General features: G+C 45.0%; 1 protein-coding gene across 1 annotated transcript in view; it reads right to left on the minus strand.

Annotated features, from left to right (window-relative positions):
• The window catches only part of VAV3 (vav guanine nucleotide exchange factor 3), a 192485-nt gene extending 180681 nt beyond the window's left edge, over positions 1-11804 (minus strand). The window contains exon 1 of the mRNA XM_035537549.2: positions 11522-11804. Coding sequence (XP_035393442.1) covers positions 11522-11677 — 156 coding nt within the window. The 5' untranslated portion in view covers positions 11678-11804. The remainder of the gene's footprint in view (positions 1-11521) is intronic.
• Between the last annotated feature and the right edge of the window lie 9263 nt (positions 11805-21067).

Raw genomic sequence — 21067 nt, forward strand, 5'->3', positions numbered from 1 at the left:
GACAGCCCTCTTGGGTGGCTGGGGGAGCACAGGTTAGCTTGAACTTCTTGACTGAAGGATCCTCTTGGAGTGGTTTGGGCTATGTGATACAGTGATAGACTGCCAAGAAAAGGAAGATGTGCACATACAGAGACTTCACTGGTCTCACACAAAGTTATTAGATGAGTTAATCAAGGTGCTGGCAAATCTTGTACCAATGTGTCAGCCCTGCTAGCTTGACACATCATCTTCGTAGAAAAATAAAGTGTTTTTTGTTTGTTTGTTTGTTTTTTCTCCAAATGCTTCTTGTGTTATAAATGCTGCTACACAATGGTTTGTACTGACTGATCCAGTATCACTCTGCACTATGCGTAGTACACTGATAATCAGTGCCTTTAGCTTCACTGGTTGTGACTTTCCCTGCAGTAGGGGACAGCACAAATAATGCTGGTGATCATTTGATCATTCACCAGTTGCTGTTTGCAGGTGGCGAGTACGCAAAGAGTCTGCCATGAATCTGAAAAGACAGAAGTATGGGGCACTGAAATGCGTTGTCCTTTTAGCACAGCCGATAACTATAACTATTTGCTATTTGGCTGCAAAGTTGCCCAAAGGCTGCCTTGGACTGCAGTTTCTGTTTCTGAGATCCCAACCCAAGTCTCAGAAACCCCACTGGGTGGCCAAAGGCAAGAGAGAGAACTTAGAAATTCACTTTTTTTAGAGGAAAGGGCTCAAAATAAATGGGCATATACAATGCCACGCTTACAGTGTCATTTTCCTCTGCAATTAAATATAAAGAAACGATGGTATGACCACATTAACACAATTTTCTCCAAAATTAGAGTGCGGAAAAGTTGGATTGCATAGATCTAAGTGAGAAAGCTCCCTTTCTGGATTGGAATAACACTGGAAACATTTGGCACGGCCTTTCACTGCCCTTTAAAGCATTTCTTTTGCTGCCCCTGTGTAGAAATCCTGCAGCAGCAGCCGGGTCTGGGGCCAGCAGCCGTGCCCAGGAGCAGCTCCTCTCTGCTGCTCTCCGCCAGCCATTGTGAGCATTTAGGGAAAGAGTTAAGCAGATGTCAGCCTCAAATTGCACAGCATGATAGTCTGAAGACTCTTCCTTGTCTTCACTGCAAACTGCTGGATGGTATTTGACGAGATAACGGATTAGCCCACCGCTGAGCCACAGCGTCCTTTGGATGTCACATTTTTCAACAGGTAGCTCTCAAAAAATGCAGGACTGGAGAGGCTGGTAGAGCCTGTGAGTCTGTTGCAGCATTCACCATGCAAGAGGCCCGCATTTCTGTTTAATTTAGAATTAACTAGACTTCTAAAATATTCCTTGGGGTATAAGAGGTGTCTTTGTTTAAGTTTGTGTTGGAATTTCAGTGCCTGCGAAAGCAAGGGTCTGAACTTTCTCCCCGTTTTCAGGATAAGCTGCTCATGGCATTTTACAGAAATCTTGGTTCCCCCTTGGCAACCTCCCCCAGCACCTGTGGGTTTTTTGGAGGCCTTTCCTGCCAAGGAGGGGATGTAGGAGGCCGGTGGGGGAGCACATCCCCACAGCACCTTCGAGGACAGGCAGCTACGTGGCTGCTCAGCCCTGCAACCGCTGTGTCCTGGGCCTGCTGCTAACAACCCCTCTGTGTGTGTTAGGGGCACTCTAAATACTGAGATACATTCATGCCTGGTGAAAAGTGCTAATTTCTGTAGTTATACTAGGCGTGAGTTTAAGTCACTATATCCCTTTAAAATTGGCCAATTGGGATTAGTTACAGGAATGCAGTTAAGCTCAGATATAATGCTTTAGTGAGACTAAAGCCACTGACGGATCGCAATTACAGCTAAGAAAAACAAACTTGCTAACCAGACGCCAATCCAACAAACACAAACGTATAGCAATTGTTAGCTATTGGAACAGCATGCTTGCATTTGACACCTTAAACAATCTGGAAGATCGACATAATGATTACTCTAAAAGGGGAAAAAAAAAAAAAAGAACATGTTGGAAACAGCTGTTAGGAAACAGGAAGGTTTTAAGCAGATGGTTAAAAGTGTCAGTCTGAGGCAAAATACAGCTCTCCCTGCTGCTGAATGAAAATCTCCTTCCTGGTTATAGCCACCGTACCTGTGTGCCTGCCGCACTGGTCTCCGATCAGTAAGGCCCGGTGGATGCGGGCTCAGGGCACCTGTCCCCACGTCTGTCCCACAACACAGCGTGCAGCGTGGGGCTGGATCCTGCCGCCTCTCCCCAGCCCACTCCCCCAGCCCAGCTCCGCGGTGCATGGCCAAGAGAGCTCCAGGGCAGGCCATCGGGGCACCTGGATGCAGCAGCGCCGCCTCTGTGGGAGAAGTCCTGGCCCCCGTGAAGTTGATTGAGTTTTGACACTTGACTTCAGCCGGGCAAACGTGCCCTAGCTGGCCTTCTGTCTTCTAATCAGGTTGTGTCCTCCTCTGTTACACCGACTCAAAAGGGAGATTTCTCAGAAATAATTTTACTTTTAGGTACTGGAATACAGTAATTGCAAATGTTCAAAAACACTTCAATTAAAAAACAAATCAAGCAACCAGCTCTAACTTCATGGATATTGTTTTCACAGTTAGATTCCTGTGTCGTACTAACTGCTATGAACTGCTACCGCTGCAGTCCTGCATGCTTCAGTAACAGAAGGCAGCTCTGGGAGTCTAAGAAGCCAGGCAAAAAAAGAAGTAAGTGAGATGAGAAAAGGACTTTCCAAAAACTGAGAAGCAAAAGCTGGTGTCAGAGATAGGCATGGGAGATTACCCTCTGACTTATCACAAACTGAAAGGCACTCCTGAGGCCAAAGTGAACGGAGAAGCCAAAGCAGCGGGTCGGCACGTGGCTGCAGGGAGGGGAGTGAGCACGACGCACAGCAAGCAGCAGGGGACAAAGCGAAAAGATCATGGGGCCAGCTCTGATCGGTTTAGATAAAAGCTGCTACTTCTTGCTTTCTCTGAGTGGATGCACTTAGCTGTGAGATTTCTCACAAAATACTGAATTTTGTCCAGCCCCAGTGCTGATGAAAACTCAGAGCAGTTGTCAAATTCTCTGCGTATTTGGAGACAGCACAAGTCCCCTCCGTCTCCACGGGCAGGACAGCAAAGCCTGCAGATCTGTTCCCTGCAGGCCGAGCGTGGAGCTGTCGGCACTGCACAGGCTATCGGAGACTTTGTCGCCGCCAGCTGCAGCCCCCGGGCTCAGGGAATCTAACTGCTGCCTGGGGAAAGATCATCCTGCCTTCCGGGTGAAGAGGGGACACCTCGTGAGGACTACTAATTTCTTTACCACAGCTGAGGTCACAATTAAGTTTTTATGCAAAAATATTGATTTTTTGAAACGAGACACTATTGCTTTTCATTAGCTGTGAGAGATGGCTATGGCAGCCTGAGGGAATGCATTATTTACAACGTCAGAGCCAATGCAAAAATGAGAAAGGTGATAGCAGCCTTTATCTTCTTTTGACTTTGCTGGACTACGTGAACTGAGCAGTGTGCAACGAGCCCAAGGACACTGGTAGACATCGGTGCACCGTGCCGCCCACCCACTACATTAAGCTCATGCTCTTCCTACGTTAAGCATTTGTAGCCAGAGACACAGAACTTAAATTCACTCCTGTTCCCCGCAGTGGGCAGACGTGACCACAGCCCCCTCCTCTCCTTCTGCTGCTCCCTCTGCTTCACTACAGCCCACCAGCAGGATGGGGCAGTCGCTGGTTCATGGCAATTAAAGTGCTGGCAGGCTCCAGCCAGCCCCCTCGCCCCTCCTTATGTTCACCTGAGGTTCCTCAGCTGATGACAAAAATGATTTCACATCACACAGTGGGGGTTTCATTTGGTTCCATGCATGCAAATGCCTTTCACCACGGCAGAAATGTAGCATGAAAATGCAAGCATTAAACGCTAATTTTTTGTGACTTGGGAAGCTTCAGGTTCAGGTCAGTCAGGGTAGTATAACAATTCCTCCTGTGATCTGCTTTCAGCCAGATCCTGCCTGAAATTAAATATTAGATCTCCTCCTGCAGATTGCCTGCTAGCAGATTTCTTTACATAATACTCACAGCTTGCTTTCAAACGTGTGCTGCATAAATAGCTTAGGGAAAGGAAACAAACTCAAAGTCACACTTACAAATGATTGGAGCATGCTATTCAGTGTTTGCCAAATTTCCTCATCTTTCCACAGGAAAAAAAAATAAAAATAAAAAAATAAAAGGTTTCCTGATGTCCTACAATCACAGCAAATTTTCTCCAGAGAAATCCCCAAGCTGACAATCAGCATTCCCAAAAAGGCACAGCCAAATAAACAAGAGACAGCTGGCAGAGGTGAGTGAACAACGCAGGCACAAAACGTGTAGCTGCATTGGTCCTGGGGAAACGCTGGCGTATTTCTTACAGGCTGACTGCCTTCAACTTTCTCAGAAGGCAAATCTCCTGACGTAGCCATGCCCCAGATTTACAGAAGTAAGACATGCTATGGACAGGCAGCGTTTCTCAGTGAGATCTTCCTTGGCAGGATGTCCCCTGCGCGTCGCCCACAGGTTCCCACAACTTTCCCAGGACATGCACCAGATGGCCATTGCCAGCCTGGCCTGAATCTCCGGCAGGAGGAGACTTGCTGGATACAAGGTCGGGACAATTGTCGCTCAGGACCAAGCCGCCGAGGCAGTACCTGGTCCCTAGGCGCTGCCCTTTGGCTGTGAGGCTGCACAGACTGACTGTCATCACGCGAGCGCACAGCCAGGCCTCCTGGTCTTACCAGGACTGTCACCGTCAAGAGCTACACTCATGAAGCAAAGTCCATGGTGCACATAAAGAAAAGACCATTTGGATACTTCCAGCAGTTACCTAACGAGGCGGTAAGGAGTGCTGCCTGAGGAGCAGACCGTGAGGTCGGTCGGTGCTCTGTGTCTGGCCTCGGGGGGCTGCACAGCCTCTGCCTGGGCACGGACACCGACACCACATGCAGGGCAGCCGAGCTGGGCTCGACAATGAAAGAGTGCTCCAAACATCAGGAATGAAAGGTTCTTGTTTTCAATTTAGGGAGACTATTATTTTCGCTGTCACCACTAGCATCTTTGGGTATTTCAGGGAATCTATTGATTCAGGGAATCTATTGAATCTATTGAAGATAAAGGAGGTGCACCTCAGGAGATACCAGCTCTTACCACATTAGATACCATCAGAAGCTGTGTAAGAATAAAGGGTGGCAGGCATATCTACAAAGGAAATGAGTGCTGCATTTGTAGATTTTCCACAAAGAAACAACCCAGGAGCATATTGGTGCTTAGTGAGCAGAGGAGAGACACTTGATGCCCCTTCCTGCGATATTGTGACTATTTTTGTAGCTAAAATTCTTTGAAGATTTAGTTTATTACAGTGTGAGAGCACACTAATGTGCACTTTACAGTTTCATACAGCATCCTTTTCCTTTTACTGACTCAAATGTGATCATTTTTACAAGCATGTTATACATGTGAATTTTAGGGGGTCAGTGTAGATGACAGTGAAGTAACAGCTTGGGAATGTGTTTATTAGCCAATGTGAAACACCTGCTTTTACCTGTGGGCACACACTTTGCATATTCACAGGAGATGTAAGTTTATATTTACTCCACAATTACTATGACAGAGCTATTACAACTGTTAATGCAATATGATATATACTGTGTGCTTTGCTGTCTCAGCCAGCAGATCCTGGATACCAGTTTGCTTTTTACCTCAAAGAAATTCTACCATTACAGAAAAAATAAATAAATAAAACAAAATAAAACAAAACAAAACAAAATAAAATAAAATAAAATAAAATTTTACATAGGATGCGGTGCTTTTCACAGGAAGGTTGTACTGTCCTTACCCTAACACAGTGACAAACACAAGTATTTGTGAGTGCGTAACTTCAGGGGCAGGAGCAGTGCTGCTCTGTACAGTGACCTTTGTCAGACTATCTCAAACACTATTACTAGGCTGCCAGCTCCGAGGGCTCCTTTCGCTCATCTGCTCAGTTCCTTTACCCTTTGCATGGCTGAACCTGCTTGCAGAGATTTGCTTTCCTCACTGACAAGATCGGAAGCTCGCTATTATTAATACCAGCTCAATGCAGACAGTGCGTGGAAGGAAGGAGAATGAGCCGCCTCGGTGATGTTTATTGATCGTCACATCACCTTCCATAGTGCTGATACAATGTAACGATGCTACAACATCACAGCCCTTTTGCTTTCAATACCTTCTTTGATCCCCCATCCTGAATTCCCTGGTGGATGCTATTAGAGAAATGCCTTCAGTCCTGGTGTTGGACACAATTTCTTTCCACCATGGAAATGTTGCTTACACGGTTTTCACGCACAGAAAATGTCACTGCTTGACTGTAACACCAGTACAACTTCTGCCCGTGCAGGGCAGTGACAATGACACACTGGGGAGCTGCAGCATACAGGAGGACAAAAGTGAAAATACAGCTCCACTGCTGCGAAGTTGTCACTACAGTGTCTGTGGTCACTAACAAGTCAGCGCAGCAACGCACCTCTGCCTAGCTCGTGTCTGCACCCAGGAAACTGAATTTCTGTTGTGCTTCTCATGCACTTCTAATGGATGGTCACACAGCAACACCCACCTGTGTTCCAGCTGCACCCCTGGCTTGGGAAAACAAAAATAATAAAAAAGCACATTTTTTCCTACCTTAGTTCTGAAAAATAAAGAGCTAGGGTGAAAGTGTCTCTAGAATCCGACAGCAAGTAAACAAAAGCAACCAAATTAAATGTAGCGTGTGCAATTCTGATTAAAGAGAACTTGCTAAAAGCACATATACAAGTGATTTCTTACAAGAAAAAAAATATTTTAAAAACTTTTTTTTACTCATGAAATAATATTAATTTAAATTACTTGGGGAAGCAACCATCTTCTGATAGATTGCATAGCTAGGACTTAAAGCAGATTGAAAGTGAAAATTATGCTAAAATCGTTGGGGAATGTAAATCCTTCTTTAATTGACGCTGCAGGAGCTGCCAGAAATAATTAATATGGCTATATTTAACCGCTCTGGCAGTGTTTCCCTTTCAGATGCAGCTCAGTTTTGCCAAAGCCCACTCGATCTCGGGCAGCTCCGTGTTTGCAGCGCTGTTGGGAAGCAGCGGAGCTGTGCCAGGCGAGCTGCCTGCCTTTGGAAGCGCTGCGACCACCACCTCACCTAGGCACAAGGCACTGAGAGGTAAATCCTCTGCCGTAAGGGGCACGTTCATTCTGAAAACGGTGTTCAGGCAGCCTGAAAACTGGTGAGACCAGATTACACCAAACAATCAGGTTTTCCATTTTCTTTTGTGTTTTGGCGTGTGAGTTCTCTGCGGGTTCACATGTTCAGCTCAGGACGAAGCTGTGCTACCCCTACCTCATGTGTGAGGTAGCTTGCTTTTGTGAAATGCAAACAGGCGAATGACCTTTTCAGATCAGACCGAAGGACCATCTAGCTCAATTTCCTGTCTCTTGCAATTGCTCGAGGGAAAGAGCATAAGAAACGAGTATAAACTTGTTATCTGCTAATTTCATTTTAACACTCTCCTCCCATTTCTTTCCCTGTGAGAACTTAGGGTGTCCAGATTAATGCTGTTGTATTAAGAAATTAGAAACAAATTACTGAAAATGAAATAGAACCCAGGCAATCTAACCCGATGCCTTCTGCTGTAATAACTGGGTAAAAATAGCTGCCCATACCCGAATCTGCCAAGGATGCTATGTTCAGCTCTAGAGGTGCAATTAGTGCATTCCTAAATTTGAAGGTAAATCTAACTTCCAGTGGGAGACAGCAGAAATGACAGCCCAGGTGGCTCATCCACAGCTTCATTACGACAGTCCTGGCAAAATCTCAGCTCGAGCAGCAGATCCGAGGAGATGACTGCGCTGTCAGTCATGGCAGCAAGACCCAGCCTCGTGATGAGATCACTGACTGGTTTTGTTTTCTGCAACGGGAAAACATGACTCCAAAGCTCATCCCTGTTAGCTGGCGCTGCCAGCCCTGTCCCATGTACAACCTCAGCTTCTCCTTTTCTTACCTTGTAATTAAAGGGAAAGAAAAAGAGCACAAGAGTGACCCATAAAAGCCCACATAAGTGGCAGTTGACAAATAATTGCATTCACATTAATTACCAAGGTGTTTGCTGGCAAGAGAAGAAGCAGGGCGTTTTTGTTATTGTTGTAGCACCAGAAATAGTGCTATAGTATTTGGATTATGCATGCAACTGCAATTCAAGGTACAGTGAAGAAAATAAGTACTCTTAGCAAAGACTGTCGTGCATGAGGCAAGAAAATTTATATTTTGATCTGCGATGGGAGAAGAAAAAGCTGCAGCCATAAAGCTAGCTGTATGAGCACCTACAGCAAGAGTTTTAAGATATTTTAGGACTGTCTGAGAAATGTTCTAAAATCCAGAACAAACTACCCCACTCAGAGAGAAAATTTGTTTTTGTGGTTAAGACGAAACTGGAAATTCAAGACATTTTAATTTCTAGTCTGCATGACATTGGAGTAATTTGATTCTGTATCCCAGTTCCTCACCTACAAAATAAGGCTGAAAACACTGCTTATTTTTTAAGACACTGCCTTTTAGATGATCAGATCACAGATTACATCTTACTCTGTATCAGGTTCAGCGTTCAGAATAAAAATGCAATAATCTCAAATGGGCAGCCTATATTAAAAACTTACATTTGTATGGTAAGATTTTAATTTTAACCTAATTCTGTCTTCTCATGCATTACTTCAGCTGTATTGACTTAAAGGAAAGGCAATAATAGCATAAGACCTCTGTTTCATATACTGTAATAACCCTTGGAAGAAAAACTCACCAAAATTACAAGCTGTGAAAGCGAAAGAGAGCAAGAGCTCAAGTGTGATTGCAAAATTTGCACTGACACCAGCACCAGCTTCAACTCACCCTCTGCAGAGCTGAGCCCTTTGCTTTCAGTTGCTCAGTGAGCAGTTCCCACTGCCATTCTTTCTCCCCATGCAGCACCTTGCTCGTATGCCTCTTCCCTCAGACCCCCATCACCTTGTGTACCCAAAGCCCTGCAGCAACGCATCGGGAGCCGAAAGACAAGGGGCACACAAGAGGGAATGCAGCAGGGTCTGCAGGGAAGGGGAGCAGCTGCCTGACCCCCAGCTGAAGCACTGCTCTGCTGCCTGCCTCCCATCAGGAGCGGAGACGCTCACGGGCCTTATCCTGCTCCATTCCACGCCGTCCTTCGACATGGATGTACCTCCCGGGAGAAGGGTGTCTGATCCCTTTGGAAGTGCTGCTCTAAACCCTATGTCCTCATGACTGGGAACTTGGCTGTCAGCCTGAAAATTTCAGGTTTCCATGCATTTGCGTGTTACTTTTCACGTTTCAAGCCGAGACCCCTCCAAACCATCATGACCTCTCCTTGGCCCTACTGCTCCGCCTGCAGCGACGAGCCTCCGCGCCACGGGCAGCTTCTTACACTCTGCACCGGCACTGGTGGCCGTCCCTGCTCCAGCAGAGCCGTGTCCCTCGCCTCGATGAGTCAGGAGGCAGCGGCTGCCCGTGTAAACCAGCCGCACTGGTTCCCCTCCCGGGCACGCTCCGTCGTGCTCCGCGCTCCAGTCAGGCTCGGTTTTGTTCTTCAGCTTCTGCCCACCACGGCCCACGACCATGGCCCATCTCTCCAGGCTGGCTTTCTGCAGCTCTCTCCCTGTCAGAAACGCCCGGCTCCTCTACAGCAGGTTCTGCTGGCTAACCTTGGCTCTGATGAGGTGGCCAATGGCAACCTATGCCATATGATGGCCAGGGGCCTCTCTTTGCTCTGAAGCAGTCTCTACTTCAGCCAGCGTTGAGTTGGAGTGGGCTGCTTGAAGTGCAGGCAATGGTTCCTGTTCCCACTCACAGTAACAGAAGGGCAGAAAATGTCTCCAAATTGATTTCAGTAGCTGACTACTTAAGTACCCTGTCATCTCCATCTGTTAAATTCCCCACCAGCATCTTCTAAAGACAGTCCCGCTTCCACTTTTGCCTTAACTTGTCCGTTCAGAGCCCCAGACTGGATCTCAAACCCAGATTTCATATGTATGCAAAATATGCTAATCAGTTCATTAAAAAGAGAAACCACAGAGGCCAGGAAGGCTAGCAACGCACGCTAAGTGATAATTCAGACAAACACTGCCTGCCTGTGATGATAAAGGACAAATGCATGGCAAAGGCAAACACATCCCAAATAGGCTGCGGTGCAATCTGTCTCCATACAGACCCATGAGTCATGCTGACTTGGAAAATACTTTATAAATGCTAGTAATGGCAGGCAATCATTTTAATTAGATATGGCCTAATTAAAAAAGAATAGAGGCTTTTATAGTTCATACCTCCCCAGTGTGCACTAGGGATCCCCACTGTTTGGCAAACAGGAAAAATGTTTGTATTATTTAATAAGCATAATGCTATCAGCAGAGCTTTAATGTAGGATTTAATGCATACGCTCTGGCTCACCCCACAAAATGTCGATTGGTCAGCATGCAGGCTGGCTGCAAGAAGGTTACAGGAGTTCCACCTCTCTAAATGAGACCTCAGAATGTCTCGAAATGATAATGGACACCTGAGGAACGGGCTAAACCCCTCTGGGTGTTCACTAGGCCATGTGTGGGAGGTGGGTAGATTCATTCAGATACTGTAAAACTAGCCTAAAGCTTCAAAGCAATGCCTCTGGTTGGTTGGCCTCTCTGCAGGCTTCAAATAATGGGGAGAGAGGAGAAGTGATGTCAGTGCTCACCCCGTGCTTGCCACCTGCTACATCCTGCTCCCCGCAGCCCTTCCCTGTGGCACCAGCAGTCCCCAGGACGCTTCCAGCCCATGTGGCTGCCAGCCCTCACCCACCACTGCCACGCTGGGGACTGCCACAGGCAGCAAACACCAGCACTCCGCAGCTGGGCCATCAGCAGCATAGGTCCCTTTCTCGTTTTCTTGTTGTTGTGTAATGCTCTGGCTCTGCTGGGACAGGAAGCAAAAATACCACAAGAAAAAGCACTTCCTGTACTATTTCTGATCTAAGCAAATTCAGGAAATAATGGAAATTACAGTGATGCACAGGCTATCAAGTTTCTTGAGCTTATTTTGCATTTCTGTTATTTCCTGTGCTTTTCATGTGAATATTTGAAGTCATAAAGAAGTGATCACAATATATGATCACAAAAGCATTAAAGATGTAAAAGCGTCTCTTCTCCCTGCACATACTTAAAATACTAGCTCTGAGAGCAAGAACCTTTTGTGAGCAATTACCAGGCATTGTGCTCGACACATCACCCCAGCTCAGCCTGCAAACTCTTGGCCCCAACGATGCTAGGGACTGATCTAAGCATAACACCTGTTCCTGCTCAGGGGGTCCCTGTGACCTTGTCTCACAAAACAGCCAGGTGGTCTGCAGCATCTCTGAAAGAACCTGCTGCTTAGGTACAATCAAAATACCCCCAAGGACACAAAATATCCCCGCAGGCCTCCAGCACCCAGCTCTGCCTCCACAGCGGCTCACCTGGTACCTGCAGCAGAGGAGGGGGGCCTTGAAGGAAAAGGGTGAGCTCGGTGCCAGGATGAAGTGGAAGTCAACTGCTGTGTTCATAGTCAGGGCTGCCCAACTCGGTGTCAGTGCTCCTGCTGAGAATGAGTGCTGCTTCCAGTGGTCCTGCATTGATCTGCCTCACTCAAGGTCACGTTACGAGATCATTTACATTACAAAAATCAAGGTTTTAAAAAGTCATTGCTGAGAGTGACGCTTGATTTCTAAATTCAGAGTGCAGCTGGGCACATATCTGCATACGGAGACCCAATTGTTACTAGAGATAGCAGGGAATCTTCTGCCCACTCCGTAACTTCACACTGGAAATATGCCCCATAAAATTTCTGTCACTATCTCACTATCGTAACTCCAAAGGACTCAAAAGCAAATGACTGTGCTTTCTTATCATTTTTGGCTTATTACAACCAAGTTGTTAGAAGTGAATCCTTTGCCCTGAAGAGGAAAAAAGGGTTTTGCAATGGAGTTCTTTCCAAGTATGTCGCCCAAATTTTGTCATTTCCTTCCTTCAGTGAAGCACACATTCACCTACTTTTTAATAACAGAACATCAGATGATACTTAGTCATCTGTTGCTCAAGGCTCTGCACAGATGTCATACAGTGCGCACAGCAGCTCATCAGCACAATGCCAGGAACACCACCCCGCCACTGAATTCTCTTCATGTCCTTTTCCTAATGGGCAGGTAGATTCCATGGGCACATCAATGTTCTACATCACTCCCTGCTGAGGTCCTAGTCACCTTTTAACATTCCTTTTCAAGCTCTGACGGTGCTCTCTGTGATGTGCCGGGACCCCTTTTTAAACCAGCATCCCACAGGTGAAGGCCCAGCAGGTTGCAAATGTCGTGGGGGCAGGCAAAGCTGAAGGGCCCCAGCTCGCTCCTGGGCTGGCCGTGGCTGCCTGTGACAGACAGGGCAGCTTCCAAGGAAGGTGCAGGTGGTGGGATGGCTGGTGAAGGGGTTTGGACATGGATTTTTCTTCTCGCTTAGTGGAGCAGTGTGGAGAACAGCCTGAAGGGCCTGGGAAGAAAAGTGAGAGGAGAGCTGTGACTGGGAGTGCAGAGGCAGGAGCTGATTTCTCTTCAAACACAATACTCAGCATTCCCCAGGGCACGGATTAATGTGCAAGGATTTTTCTCAGATGCTGTTTTCTTCAGATTTTTCTTCAGACACTCAGAAGCCCATCCCCTCAGGCAGGGCCTGTCAGGCTGGGGCCAGGCAGCTGAGCCCCACAGCCTGCCTCAGGAAGCCTCATGCTTGCGACCACCATAACATGAGTACCCAAGCCGCACATCCCTCTGGTGTAGCCACGCTCAAGCTAAATAAGGCTGAGCTTGCTGTTTTACACAGGCCCCCAGCATCTCCCTCCCAGGCTTCACCTGCCTCAGGTCTGTCTTAAATGGCCACAAGCTGCCCGCCCCTGCCCTCCTTTCCCTCTCTAGCCACCCATCTCTCCAGGGGCTCCAGGGGTCTCCCCCTGGTCCAGCCTGCCACACAGGCGGGCTCAGTCCCCTTTACAGGGGCCGTACATAGTGCTTGCAGGAGCGAGGCCTGCTCAGCAGCCTGCCCAGCCCATCTGCCCCAACATGGTGCCGTCAAAGCAAGAATCGTCCTAAAACATGCTGGACTATTAAACTATTTAAAAAGTTTATACACCTCAAAAAGTTGTTTAAATAATACATAAGTCTGCAATAGACGGTGTTTTTCTGAAATCTGCACTAACATACATACTTATGTATATACAAATGTATTTACACACCCTTTATATTCGTTTGTCCTCCTTTCAGAGTACCGTGGCTCTCTGTCAGGATCCTGTCAGCACTATAAAGCGCTGACTGCACACGATGGCTGCTGGCTACGGCCACGCTGTTACAGAATGCACGTGTCAAGTGCTGCACATTTCCTAACGTCAGCACCATTTGCCTAACACATGACAGGCAAATAGATGGATTTAGGCTTTCCTGCTGATCTTTTTTTTTTTTTTTTCCAGAGAATGGAGGTGTCTATTCCTGAATCTATTAAGAGAAATACAGACAAAGCATTAAGGTCACCGATTAAAAACAAAGGTGTTACTGCAAACCTACACATGGATTATATAAGGTTCTCACAACCTACCTTTACCAGGAAGCATTGTTTAGATGCTGCCACCACAGCTGGGCCTGGAGCAAAAATTCATTAAAGTTTCTTAATCCGGGCTACTTAGCCATCTTGAACTAGGCTAAGTATTACTGTACTTTGCATTAAAATCAGTGAGATGACTTATGTGTGTAGCCGTGGAAGGAAGTGTGGCAGGTTTTGAATCCCAACATTTATGAGAATAAACAGACAAACATGTTCCCGCTCCCTATTTGTTATCACAGTGCATTTTGCAATCCCTTGCTAGAATTATTCAGTGTATTTGGAGCTTCCTCATCACAGAAGTCTCTTTTGGCTCTGAAGGATCTTCAGCTTTGAATTTGGCATTAACCAGTCCCAACAGACCAAAGATTTGTGACAGCAGTTTTCTGGAGCCATTAGTGTCTGGAGACTCTCATCTTGGTTTTTTTTGCCATTTCTGAGCAGGTTAATACAGCAGTACCATCAGGTTCTTCTGTCTGCATGACTGGATTAATGTGAATCTAGTTACATGCTTCAGACAATTTTTTTTTTCTCATTTGTTTGCCTTGCAGCCCCATGCTCTTCATTTTCTGTCCTTATCTGTATGACAGTGCTCTGTACTAAATTTTATGTTAGAGTTACCATAAAACTAACCTGCTGTTTTGTATTCTTCTTTGCACATTTAACTGCTTCTTTAAAAAAAAAAAAAAAAAAAAAAGAGGCATACATCAGGCCCAATTTGCCTCTAACCAAAAAAGGCAATGTTTAAGCTTATAAATTATCCCATTTTAAAAGGGGTAAAATTAGAGGAGAAATAGCTTATTATGTGGAGGGACAGAGGGAAGAATGAGATATATGCAGGTATTGAAATAAAATTGTGGGAGAGCACTTTAAGTTTGAAGTTACCACTTCTTTTCTTGTCATATGTCAGTGTTCTACAGAGATCTGTTGTATTTTAGGTTAGACTGGATTATTTCATGTGAACATATTTTTATTCGTGCTGCTGCTCAGAAAAATGGTTCCTGATGCCAAATTCAAAACTGAATTTATGAGTGCTGCCAATCGGAGCAAGGGCTGAGCATGGGTAGAAGGATATAATGTTATGGAAACAACGGAACAACTCAGAGAAAGCTGTCTGCAATTCTAGGAAAAGAAAACAGCTCTTCCATACAAACTCCATAAAAAGTCTTTCAGCTGGGAGAGATATATATCTCTGTGCTGAACTGCTGCACCTGTCCAAGGGTTTCTGTGTATTGTCTGTTCCTAACAGTGTTGTAAAGCCTTTCCTTCAGAAGGATTTTTTTTTCCATGGTCTGAAATGCTGGAGATCTGTTAACACAACAGAAGGAAGGAGCTTAACCAATGTTTAATAGGGCCGGATGGGACAAGGAGGGAATTTTCCCAGTCCTGTAGGTTTCACAGAGATATTAATATTGCTAAGATTCTTGCTTTGTAAATCATCAAAAAGATAAAATTCTAACAAGAAGAGCTCTGTTGATTTTGGGAAAAAAAAAAAATTGTGCTGCAGTACAGACTCACTGAATCTGCCCCCTGAAGAATAGCTCAGTGTGCCGTGACATGTGGCTGCCAGATATGACCCAGTAACCGAGTAGGTAAAATTATGTAAAATGTACCATAATTCTACAAAAAAACTTGGGGGAGGAAGAGCAATTGAGTTAATAAATACCTAAGTTCCCCAGAAGATGTACTATTGAAACATGGCTGTGGCTTTCGTAGGAGGGCCTGAGAGAGGACTTCTAAAAAAGGAACCAGACAGTTCCTCTGTGATAAAAATCCTTTTGCCTGAAGTAAATGGACAAGAAATCACACTGATAGAAAGGGAAAATAGGTCAGTTTTATCACAGCTACTTTATGCAGCTACTTTCTATGATAAACAGCATTTCTGGTGAAGCAATCTAATTCCTGTATGGTATATTATATATTCATATTCATTCATTTACTTCCTAAGATGAAAGAAGACCTGGGTGACTGTACTGGGTTTGATATAAAACTAATTAATGCATAATGCTCCAGTGTTGAATTTAGCAATGGTTTAACCACGTGACATTCATAACTGTTAAATGATTACGCCTAAGCATGTAACTAATAGCGTTCTTTCTAGAGAAGCCCAAGAAAGCCTGGCATCAAAAATTTTAATGTACGAATCAATGGGATAAATGAAGAGAGGGAGGGAAAATAATTCAAAATGTATACTTTTATAAGTGAGAAACCTCAGAAGTATATTTCTGTCTGCTGCTCAGGAGGCCCATCCATAAAGGCTGGCAAGGAGCTAGGATGGCTGTGGACAGCAAACGCTTTATCCAGAGTGCGCACAGCTTCCCTTCCTTCTTAGCAGCTGGCTCGGGGGAACTAAACTTAGCAGGCCTGAGGTGTAGGAAACCAGATAGCACGCTGGGTAGCTGGATAGGAAATACAGGGCTCAATGTGTTTGAGGTTAAGATTAAGCCCTAACTTCCTTTGGGTCTATTTTAAACGGTGGCAAATGATGGCATGCTTTCTTACAACAAAATGACAGATGATCAAAGGTCGAATATGATCTCTATGTCAAGCGTTTGCCCAGGGACCTTTCTTTGAGGGACTGGGCAGGAAGTATTTTAATATGGTGTCTCATACTTCCCCTCATCTGTGTTTGTTCAAAACATACCAGTAACCGGGTAAAGCTGGAGAGCTGGCTGCAAGTAATTGGCCAAACAGCATCTGCCTGTGGCAGAAGAAGCAGTTGAGTTTGGACAGAGTGAAAAAAAAAGATTACCACAACCTCAACCATTGCAACTGTGAGGAAAACGACAAGGCAGCATTCGTCACGCTCACATTTTCAGATGCTACAGCTGGGAAAAAGAGACGGAAATGTGTCGAAGGCATGCTTACACATTCCCTGTTGTGGAGGTAGTCAGAAATCAAAGCAGAAAAAGCAAAAAAAAAATAAAAATAAAAATAAAATAGGAAACTACAGCAGGTACCGAAATGAAACTTTCCAACTGCGACTTTAACCAGTTTTTCTGCCTGGCAGTGGCAAACAGGATACAGGACTCACTGGGTCATACTGACTACAAATTGCACACTTGCTAAAATTGCTATTATTATGAATTACCTAGGTTTGTACTGAGGGGCACAGAGGGGGACATTATGTTAATGCAAGGCAGACAGATATGCAACAAAAAGATGATCTTTGCCCTGGGATGCAATACCATGCCTAAACACTGCAGCCATGTCATCTGCCATAAGGCTCACTTCCTTCCCCTGCATTTTTTGTCCCTCTCCTCCTCTTACCTAGAAATCTGCAGGACAAAAACCTGTGTTTGAAAATTCCTTTAAACCCAATCTTTGGCCTTACCTCTGGCACAACTGCAACAGCTCACATCTCTGCAGCACCAGTCTCTGACCTGGCATCCCCCAGGCACCCGCGTAGCTGCCCCTGCCAAGTATTTGTTCTGCTTCACTAGAGCACGGGAACATCTTGCTAAGGAAGATAACTGGGATCACTTCACTCCTCTGAAAATCCACACAAAAAAATAGCTATAGTAAGTGTTTTATTAAGCTGAAAAAAACAGCAATCTATTCAACCTAGAATTTTTGACACCACCTACTTTCATAAAAAGTGATATAATTTATAAGTGCAGCTGTGCAGGCTTGTATAAAGCAGCATAAAGCCTGCTTCCATTGTGAGTTGACACTGGCTTCACAAAGCAAGGAGAAATTTAAAGCAGAGAACACTGAATATGTATTTGAACCAGAAAAGCATTTCCTGATGTTGAGTGAGCAGGAAATCAGGATAATTTTTTTTTTCAAGCCATTGTATTTACTCTACACCAGGTCCTTTTGCTTCTAGCAGCACAGACCACTTCACTTTCTATCAGGATGCCAGCAGGTGCTGTGGGACTGCTGGTTGGATGTGCAATTTTAAAATGTGCGCTACAGTCCAAACAGAGACAAACATCCTCTTAAACTCCTCTTGGTTGCAGAGAAACACAGGTGCAATTTCCAGGTGAAGTTTCTAGGCTTTGCGAGCTTTCCAAGTGCTTCTACGAACAATATTAGCCTGTAGCCATCTCGGAGCATGAGTGAATCTCTCTGCAGAACGCGGTTGGTGTTCCATGATACAGAGGAAGTTAAATATGCTGCACCCATCTCCCCCTCACCCAGCGCCCGGACAGCGTCACCAAGCTGCCACAACACAAGCAGGGGGAAGGAGCCTACAGCATGCGTGACAGCAACCAGAGAGAAACAGCTTGATTGGTACAAGGAAGATTTTTCACTGCTCTGAGGAGAGAAAAAAAAAAAAGCTCATCAGTGGCACAGCTGTTAGGGGAAAAAGATGGGAACAACCATACATAGATAGATATGAAAAGAGAACTTAGAACTGGACTAAAAGCTGAGATGCACAAAGCAAAGTTTTGGGGTTAGTGGCTGAAGTACCAAAAAGCTGGGATTGATGCAAATATCTAAAAGTGTTCTTATGTGATGCAAAGTATCCTCACTGTCAGAAGAGCAGAGACAAAAAAAAAAAAAAAAGTGTAATTTTGTGTTAAAGCAAAAATGTTCTGAAAGGCAAGATTCAGATTTTGTAAAAAAACAATTCATGTGTTGTTTTATTAGTGTAGGTCACTTTTAAAAGCAAAACGTGATTTTGGTAAATATTTGGTTGTTTTCATTTGAACTTTTGAGTGTTTTTGAAATTCAACACACTGTTTAGAAAACACTAAAACATTTTCCAAATGTCCTAATTCCTCTTTTCTCTGGCTGAAAGCTTTTGCTAAATCCGTGTTAAAATCATTTATAGTTCCAATCTCTGTCGCCTATTTTCTGGCAGATCACCCAGCTCTAATGGGCAATTAACAAGTGCGAAATAGGGAAAATATCTCAACAAAACATTGAGCTCGGTTCTGAAACATCCTTCTCACATATATCAAAATGTGAAGCACGAGCAATTTGGATAAAGGCAGACTGGCAGGTGACCAGAGTAAGATGACACAGGAGGAAATGAGAATCCTGTACATGGGGTGCACCTCCTCATCCCACAGCTTGACGTCTTCCTACATCATGGCAGCTATTAACATTTCGGCACGTACTACAAGCCAGTATGAGCAATGAGGCCACAGGGAATAAAAGGCACAAATGTCTCTGCCGTCAGACTTAGAACCTCGGCAGAATACATGGACCGATCCTCTCAGCTGTGAAGGAGCCCCAAAGATGTGACCACGTCTCAGAAAAAAGTAGATCGAGATCAAATGTTGTTACACTGAAAGGTATGAAGGTCGTCAGAGCCAAATGCCTTACTCATTGTACCCGTGTTAGACTGACTGCCAGCAAAGAGGATCCCCCCCAGTAGGGTGTCCGTGTGTGGCAGAGAGCAGCCACCACTGGCTCTTCACCACCTCAGATGTGTGCAGCGTAGGGGACATGGAGAAGAAGACCTCTGGGTAGGAAGGGGTGCAGCCAAGCATGGTTCCCATAGCTTCCCAAATCTTCCTTGCGGGTCGTAAGAGTGGCAGAATCGTCTCCAGAATAAGACTTACCACTTTGGGTACTCCTGCTTTGATTCAGCATTGAGTGAAATAGCAATATAAACAATTAACATGATCCTGTAAATGCAGAGGCCAGGTACTGCATGTGTTTAAACAGGCCTGAGTGGAAGGCTCAGGATTTCCTTCTGACAGCACCATTCTAAAGATAGGCCTGGCATGGATTTACGGGGGAGTTGTGGCCTCCCTCCTGATAGCGCCCCTATGCCTTGTGTGCCGGGACGTGAAGGCCTGCAGCGCTGCACAGCAGCCAGCCTTCAGCACCATAGCTAAAACCACCGACACAACGAACGAACAAACTTTGTTTCTGAACAGCTACTAAAGTAATTGGAAAGGCTCCAGAGGATAAATGTGAAGGCTTTCATTCACACTGAGTCAGTGTGGCTGGAAGGGTGAGCATAAGCAGGGAAGCACAGGACTTCTCTTGCCAACTCTGCCACTAAATCCATGCAAATCACTTAATCTTCCTATTTGGTTCCTCCTTTGCTAAAATGGGAATGTTAGTGTTTACTTACCTTCCAACTCACAGACATGTTGTGAGGATTAATTAGCTAATAACTGCTAAGTGCTTTGAAGATAGCGTTTTGCACAGGCACTTGTAAGTATTATTAACTAACATTAGGCTAATGATGCAGATAGAAGTGGCAATTTCCATCAGCTGTATCAAAGCAGAGCCCAGGATTCAGCCCTGTGATGTGTGCTAGCTACTGAAAAATTAACACCGTTATGAGAAAGACAAAAGAATAAATTAAATTAATTTCCACTGGTCCATTGGAACACAGAAAAAAATACACAGCTGCACTATTCCTGAGCAAGCAAAACCACAGCTCTATTAATAACTTAGGACCATATTCTGAAAGCTGTTGCTTTGCACCTTCATCAGTCATTTCCACCAATGTGCGAAGTGTTAGGGTTGTGAGTCGGTGGCAATTTCCCCTCCTACAAATCGCTCTGCACCTGTGAGAGTGATGGCATGCCATTTAAGGCAAGCAAGAATCAGGCACAGCATGCATACATTGCATACTCACATTTTTAAAGCACTTGCTTGGAGTTCTTTAGCTTCTATGAAACTGTCTATGAAATCCAGACCGTTGTGATGCATCTGTACGAGCAGGCGGTTTTACAGCCAGGTAGCTATCCTGATACAAAGGAAGGTGAGATACAGGTGGGCAGCGTGAGGCTTGTGATGGCTGGCTGCACTGGAACGACACACACCTCTGTCCTGCTACGATTCTGGCAAAGATAGATGGCAAAGACATAGCCTGGAAAGTTGAGACAGCAACTAAAATAACTTCAGAAGATGCTTCCTCGGAGCAGCTGTCCACATAGCTCTGCTGAGGAAGCCAGGTGCAGCCTCCAAGAGCCATCAGCAGCTTACGCCTCTGGACCTAAATCACCTGTTGCATATTAGAAAAGACTTCCCCAATTTTGATTGCAATTAATTCTTTTACTGATACTTGGAAACATGTACATAATGATATATATCTTTATCTTGATATTTGTACGATTCCAGGTGCACAATGCAACGTTGTCCCAACTCTCCTTTTTTCACTTCTCTGCCGGACTTGGCAAACCTAGTTTTGGTTCTTTCTTAACTACTTGAGTGGTGGCAAAGGGTGGTAAATTCAAAATGATTTTAGGAGGAAAAGAAGGTGATTCTCTATAGGCTTCTGTTTTAATAATCCTTCACACAACCACTGTGGTCCTGGCCAAAAATTTTAATTTCTCTCTGTCATCTCAAAAGAGTGTTGTGCAAAATAAAGATTAAAGTAAGTCTTATGGGACAGAGAAACACAGAAGTGGAAAAAGCCGAGCAAAGAGAAGGATTCCTGTTCACTCCAAAAATCGGCAAAGCCCTTTTTT

Source organism: Cygnus atratus, chromosome 8 (assembly GCF_013377495.2).
Source record: "Cygnus atratus isolate AKBS03 ecotype Queensland, Australia chromosome 8, CAtr_DNAZoo_HiC_assembly, whole genome shotgun sequence".
Taxonomy (NCBI): Eukaryota; Metazoa; Chordata; class Aves; order Anseriformes; family Anatidae; genus Cygnus; species Cygnus atratus.